Source organism: Ranitomeya variabilis, chromosome 4 (genome assembly GCF_051348905.1).
Source record: "Ranitomeya variabilis isolate aRanVar5 chromosome 4, aRanVar5.hap1, whole genome shotgun sequence".
Taxonomy (NCBI): Eukaryota; Metazoa; Chordata; class Amphibia; order Anura; family Dendrobatidae; genus Ranitomeya; species Ranitomeya variabilis.
This window is the reverse complement of record NC_135235.1, coordinates 529,180,270-529,187,801: the sequence shown is the minus strand read 5'-3', so window position 1 is coordinate 529,187,801 and position 7,532 is coordinate 529,180,270. Positions and strand designations below refer to the sequence as shown.

At 38.6% G+C, this 7,532-nt stretch overlaps 1 protein-coding gene across 4 annotated transcripts; it reads left to right on the top strand.

Moving 5' to 3' along the window:
* Positions 1-2,192: 2,192 nt before the first annotated feature.
* NEUROD2 (neuronal differentiation 2) lies at positions 2,193-6,719 on the top strand. 4 transcript variants are annotated; one of them, XM_077252340.1, is made up of 2 exons: positions 2,193-2,590; positions 4,886-6,719. In XM_077252340.1, the coding sequence occupies exon 2, from the start codon at positions 4,891-4,893 to the stop codon at positions 5,956-5,958; it is 1,068 nt and encodes a 355-aa protein (XP_077108455.1). In that variant the 5' UTR covers positions 2,193-2,590; positions 4,886-4,890; the 3' UTR covers positions 5,959-6,719. The 4 variants fall into 4 exon arrangements, with proteins under 4 accessions (XP_077108455.1, XP_077108452.1, XP_077108456.1 ...); XM_077252337.1 differs by lacking the exon at positions 2,193-2,590 and adding an exon at positions 2,676-2,953; XM_077252341.1 differs by lacking the exon at positions 2,193-2,590 and adding an exon at positions 2,808-2,965.
* Positions 6,720-7,532: the final 813 nt, after the last annotated feature.

The window sequence follows — 7,532 nt, the reverse complement described above, 5'->3', positions numbered from 1 at the left end:
AAAGCATTACTGCGCATGCGCCCGTGCACTATGTCCCAGAACACAGCGAAATACCTCCGGGACATAGTGCGCGGGCACATACGCAGTAATGCTTTTCGGCTTTGACCGCAGTTTGGCAAAGCATACTGCGCATGCGCCACCGAAGATTGCATTGCGCACGCGCCAACTATGACACTCACATACTCTAATTCACTAACATATTGCGGACAACAGGGACGGACGGGGTGGAGAAATGAAGAGGAAACGCCGCCCATCGGACAGGTAAAAACTCATTTAAATATCCTGCCAATTTGAGGTGACAGGTTCCCTTTAATAGCCCATGAGGTTATCTGTTATCTATCTATCTAGAAAAATCAGAAAAAAAACCAGGCAGCACTCCAAAAATTAAAGTGAAAAACCGTGGCTTTTGCTTTATTGATCCATTAGCAGCAACATTTCAGCAGATTTCTCTGCGTTTCTCAAGCCTTGAGAAAGGCAGAGAAATCTGCCGAAACGTTGCTGCTAATGGATAAGTAAAGCCACGGTTTTTCACTTTAATTTTTGGAGTGCTGCCTGTTTTTTCAGATTTTTTATTTTGGAGGTTTGGACATCACCTTAAGGCTAGGTTCACATTGCGTTAGGGCAATCCGTTTAGCGCTAGCGGATTGCGCTAACGCAATGTTTATTTAGGGGCCGCGTTCAGGGGTCACGTTAACGTCCCCGCTCTCGCAGATCCCCGATCTGCGAGAGCGGGTAACGGACCTCGGGCGCGCCGCGGCCGCTGCAAGCAGCGTCCGAGGCGCACCACAAAAGAACGGCACATCACTAGCGCGAGCCGAAAAAGGCACGCGCTAGTGATGCGCTGCAGGCGAAATTTACATTGCTGTCAATGGGTGCGCTAACGGACCCATTGCACGGCGTTAATTGCGACATTTTCGCCGTGCAACGCTGTCCGTTAGCGATCACCCACTAACGCAATGTGAACCTAGCCTAACAGGTTTTATTGAACCCAGCTTTTTTTTGTTTTGTAGTGCTGCCAAATTTTCTTTAATTATCTATCTATCAATCACATATCTATCTATCTATCTATCTATCTATCTATCTATCTATCTATCTATCCCATATCTATCTATCTAATATATATCCCATATCTATCTATCTATCTATCTATCTATCTATCCCATATCTATCTATCTATCCCATATCTATCTATCCCATATCTATCTATCCCATATCTATCTATCTATCTATCTATCTATCTATCTATCTATCTATCCCATATCTATCTATCTATCCCATATCTATCTATCTATCTATCTATCTTCTATCTATCTATCCCATATCTATCTATCTATCTATCTATCTCATATCTATCTATCTGTCTATCTATCTATCTATCTATGTTCTATCTATCTATCCCATATCTATCTATCTATCTATCTATCTATCCCATATCTATCTATCTGTCTATATATCTATCTATCTATCTATCTATCTATCTATCTTCTATCTATCTATCCCATATCTATCTATCTATCTATCCCATATCTATCTATCTATCTATCTATCTATCTATCTATCTATCTATCCCATATCTATCTATCTATCTATCTATCTATCTATCTATCTATCTATCTATCTATCTATCTATCCCATATCTATCTATCTATCTATCCCATATCTATCTATCTATCTATCTATCCCATATCTATCTATCTATCTATCTATCTATCCCATATCTATCTATCTATCTATCTTCTATCTATCTATCCCATATCTATCTATCTATCTATCTATCTATCTATCTATCTATCTATCTATCCCATATCTATCTATCTGTCTATCTATCCCATATCTATCTATCTATCTATCCCATATCTATCTATCTGTCTATCTATCTATCTATCTATCTTCTAGCTATCCCATAGCTATCTATCTATTTATGTAATATTTATCTATCCGCAATCCCTCTCATTATCATGTAACGCACTTACATTATTGTGCTGTGTAGAACATGGATCATTTGTGTAGCAGGTATCGATATTTTTCATATTTTACTCCTGTAAAGCAAAGCCCTCTAATATGACCCTCTGTCCCACCCTAATTTAGACACAAGCCAACCCCCACCCTTATATTGGCTATTTATAACTTTCCGGCTCTTCCTTGTCTAATAATTTGGGCTCACACCCTCTCTGTTAGGTGGGCATGTCGCCCCCCTTCCTTGGTGTGAATACCTCTGCCCCATTTTGCAGAGCTCATATTGATGGAGAGATTTTGAGAATCTATTCCTCTCTCTCTTCCCTTTTTCTTTCTTCCTTTCTTTTTTTTTTTTTAGGAGAGTGACAGATGGTAAGTCCTCCCCCCCCAGGGACCCAAATCTCCCTCAATCCAACCGCACGTCAATCAGAGGCTCCCGTGTGATCGCTCCCGCGGATGACGTGCCAACCATATGGCCTGGCATCAGAGCTGGTACCATGACTCGGTAGACATGCCACCCTCTCCTCCTTTTGGATTGCACTCTGAAGGAGCTTGAGAACCTCAAGGAGACTGTTCTACTCCCAGAAGATGATCTGAACCATGTCATAAATTTCTTCAGCGCCTAGCTCTGGAGGTAAGTTGGGTTCAGAGGAGGCTTCTCCAACTTGGAGAGAGGAATGAGACAATCCCCCATCCGTATTCTTTTATTTGCGATCTACCTTATTGTGGAGCAGACATCGGGACTGATGGAGACCATCATCATCTATCTGGGATTAACCCTTAAAGCCATGAAGGCATCTCCTGGCTCTGTAGGGGCTCAGGGGGCTATGGCTGGGGGGATCTGTCTCATGCATAGTCGGAAGCCTGGTGGATTTATACAGAAAATCGGGAGAGACGAAAATTGGCAAAGAAAACACAATGCCGGGTGTCACCCCAATCCTGACTGCTAGATGCCTTCACCCCCTGTCTGATTTCCCAACACGACCTATATATCTAGGTCTATAAGCAAGTAACTGGAATATTTAGCATTTCTTTCTGTGCTACTATCTTTTTTTTTGTTTTACATAGATCGGATGGTGATTGTTCTTGTTTTTATTATGTTGTACATAGAAATAGGTGATTATTTTTCTATTTTATTTATTTTTATCTATTTTTTATTATCTATATTTTTATTACTATACCTGCAGGCATACTTCAGAATCTTACTGTATAGCATCTGCATTTCTAAATTTTCTAAATTTGTGCAAATATTTTATACATTTTATTAAATGTAATTATTACATATTTTTTATATTTTATATATTGTTATATAAAATAAAAAAATAATATATATATATATATATATATATATATATATGTATATATACATATATATATATATATATATATATATATATATATATATATTTTACATGTATATATATTTATATCAGCATGTATGTATATATATTTATTTCTTAATGTTTGTTTTTTTGTTAGCTTTTTTTTTTTCTTGGGGGGGGGGAGGTGGAATTTAGATAATCTTGTTGAGGGATAAACTCACATAGGACCACCGCCTAATAGGGGGCTGTGGTGAACTTTATCCTGGATATTCCGCCTGTATTGTGATTGGGGATCCACCTATCTAATAGAATAAATATACCCCATGTAAACGGAGAGGGCAGGGAAATTGGGATCTTATAATGAAATAATAATTGGATCTATCAACATTATTTGACAGGCTTTAATTTGCAGCGGTGATGGCTAAATTGAAAGCCAATTAATTCTAATCATGCCCAGGAAAGATCGCCTGGTTTTGTTGGAGTAGGGGGTGACTAAGGGGGCTGCAACAGACATAGGGAAATACATCTAAATTATATTAAAATACAATTGTGTCTGACACCGGATATTCTAGAAAATATGTCCAGAATGGGGTTCGGGGTTGAGTCCATTGCTACACTGAGGTTCCTGGAGTCAGGTGACTGTGTATTAGGTTATTGGGTTTGGCAAAGGTGGACAGTTAAGTTATCTGTACGCCTGTACCATTTTTATATTTCCCAGCCCCTAACATTATTATATTTGTATAATGCTCATATCACACAGTAGTAATATAATTGAATCATTCTAGATATTATTTATCTGTTACTTGTAATCTTTTTCTCTAAATCTTAATTACTATTGTATAACATAATTTTAATTAAAATTATAACATAATTATATATATATATAATGGAAATAGCTGGATGGATAGATAGATAGATAGATAGATAGATAGATAGATAGATAGATAGATATGAAACAGATAGATAGATAGATAGATAGATATGAGATAGATAGATATGAGATAGATAGATATGAGATAGATAGATATGGAATAGATAGATAGATAGATAGATAGATAGATAGATAGATAGATATGAGATAGATAGATAGATAGATAGATAGATAGATAGATAGATATGGAATAGATAGATAGATAGATAGATAGATAGATATGAGATAGATAGATAGATAGATAGATAGATAGATATGAGATAGATAGATAGATATGGAATAGATAGATAGATAGATAGATAGATAGATAGATAGATAGATAGATAGATATGAGATAGATAGATAGATATGAGATAGATAGATATGAAATAGATAGATAGATAGATAGATAGATAGATAGATAGATAGATAGATAGATAGATAGAAAGAAAGATAGACAGACAGATAGATATCCCCAGACACTGATTCTGCTTAGTACTGTGCTTCTGTTATACCGGGTATATGAGGGTTCTATGTAATGATGTGTGCATGTGTGATCTTGTATAAGGATAGTCTACTATCGTGCATTGTGTGTTATATTGCCAGGTAGGTGGTCTTGAATGACATCACTCTGGCCATCACTCTCTGTACTCCCCAGAGATCTCCAGTGTTAACTTGTCTTATCTTCTATCCCTAGCCATCATGTTGACCAGGCTATTCAGCGAGACCAGTCTTATTCCCGAGGTTCAGAAGTTCGCCTCCTGGCCTGATGATGACTGTGATGAAGAAGACCTAAGCGACAAGGACGAGACGAGCGAGAAGAGCCTTCAGGAGGTTCACACCGAGGGTTCTCTGAGTGAGAGCAAGGACGATGGGGATATTGGTGGGGAAGATGATGAGGAGGAAGAGGAGGAGGAAGGGACAGAGGAAGCTGAGGGAGAAAGGCCTAAGAAGCGTGGCCCTAAAAAGAGAAAAATGACTAAGGCCAGGATGGAAAGGTCCAAGGTGAGAAGACAAAAAGCCAATGCCAGGGAGAGAAACCGCATGCATGACCTCAATTCAGCCCTGGACAATCTCAGGAAGGTGGTGCCCTGCTACTCCAAGACCCAGAAGCTGTCCAAGATCGAGACTCTCAGGCTAGCTAAGAACTACATATGGGCTCTCTCGGAGATTCTTAGGTCTGGGAAGAGACCTGATTTAGTGGCATATGTGCAAACCCTGTGCAAGGGCCTCTCCCAACCCACAACCAACCTGGTGGCTGGCTGCTTGCAGCTCAACTCCAGGAATTTCCTGACTGAGCAAGGTCAAGAAGCTGGGAGGTACCACGGCCCAAATTCTTCCTTTGCCATGCACCCCTATACCTACCAGTGCTCCAGGCTCTCAGGCTCCCAATGCCAGTCTAGTTCCATGGCCAATACTCATGCTCTGAGGAGCCATGGCTACTGTGCCACCTATGAGTCACTGTATGGTGGTAACACGTCTCCGGACTACAATAGCTCTGAGTATGACGCCCCATTAAGTCCACCACTGTGCGTTAATGGCAACTTCGCCCTTAAACAGGACTCATCCCCCGACAACGATAAAAATTACCACTACTCTATGCACTATTCTGCCCTCCCATCATCCAGAGCTGCTGGGCACAGCTTGCTCTTCGGATCTTCTGGGATGCGAAGTGGAGTCCACTCTGAGAACCTGTTGCCTTATGATATGCACGTCCACCATGATAGGGCCCCCATGTATGAGGAACTCAATGCGTTTTTCCATAACTGAGCCACCCAACTTTTCTCCACCTGTGCAATTTGTGCCACGAAATATGGGAATATTGAATGGAAGAGTGGAGAAGAACGAGGCCTGGTGGCCAAATCTCGGTGCAGGCACGTCTTAGTATGGTGGTGAACCTTCTGTCCTCCATTGAATTTGTATTGGAGACCCTGCTTGCAGTTGGGTAACCTTAGCCACCCTACAATTGTGTTTTGAAGGGTGGTCCTGATGCACTCCATACAATTATGTTGGTTGTAACTACTACTGCACAATCGAGAGTTATGTTGGGTTTATCTATTGTCTGGACTACCATGACTCCATTACAAACATCACCTGTTTGATGTTCCATTATTGTCTGCATAGGGTCACCCTGCACTATGTGAGACATCACTGCACCCTCATCCCCTCCCAGTGCATTCACATGTACATACTCTGCAGCCACATCATGTTTGCACATGTAACTTATTCTGGTTTAGGCACTTGTTTCTGTATAATAATGACTGTAGACTCGTCCCCCCAGCTGACAGTATTCCTATATATTGCTATCTGTACATACGATCGGCATGGCCAAGTGTCCTGATCATGGGGTAATCCCCTCTAGGTGCAATATACAATAGAGGACCAGAGCTTCCTCAAGCCACAAGGTATTGCAAACTAGTGAGGTTTAAGAGACTTAACGTGGGCACAGACAGATGGACCCAACTTTTCACCTATCTTCGCATTTATATATCTTCTACTACCCATCTATCTGATACATGCTGTATATATATATATATATATATATATATATATATATATATATATATATATATATATATATATATATATATATATATATATATATTATATATATATACACACAGATATATATATATGTACTGTGTGTGCATATATATATAAACACATACTATATATATATTCACATATATATATACATATATACATGTGGCTTATACACTGTATGTATGTGTGTGTGTGTATATATATATATATATATATATATATATATATATATATATATATATATATATATATATACATACATACACTCTTCTTGCCTACTGGTAAATTAAACTAATAAAACAAGAAATTCAATTGCTGACGATTTTTTATAAAGCAATAAAAAAGCAAGCCTATGAGGAAGTTGAAAACAAAAAAAAAATGAAAAAAAAATGGAGAATCTATGCAAAATATTAAAAAAAATGAAATTTATATAAAGTTTATTTTAAAGGGGACCAAACAAACACGTTAATGTGCAATTTCTTTTCAGTTTTGATAAAGGACCGAGGAGGAAAACGAGCCCTTTAATCTCCTCTGGCAATGAAAAGGTTAAAGGGACACGTGAGCTGCATTTCAGTCTCCTGCATCAACAAAAGCTTGTTGTTGTTGTTATTGTGTTCATCACTAAATGTTATTTTTCTGATCCTGTGTGTGTCATATAATACCTGTTCGATCTGATCGGAAGAGAAGGTTTACATACAGAAATGCTCTGTGATGTTTTGCATGGGAAAGAGAACGAGACAAAAAAAAAATAAGTTATAAAAAATATGCAAATATAAGGTTTTCACTAACCCTGCGTTTCT

Coding starts and splice junctions, on each gene's coding strand:
- NEUROD2 (XM_077252337.1), top strand. CDS start 2,875: ATGCCGGGTGTCACCCCAATCCTGACTGCTAGATGCCTTCACCCCCTG. Junction 2,954..4,885: donor AACACGACCTATATATCTAG/GTCTATAAGCAA, acceptor TTCTATCCCTAG/CCATCATGTTGACCAGGCTA.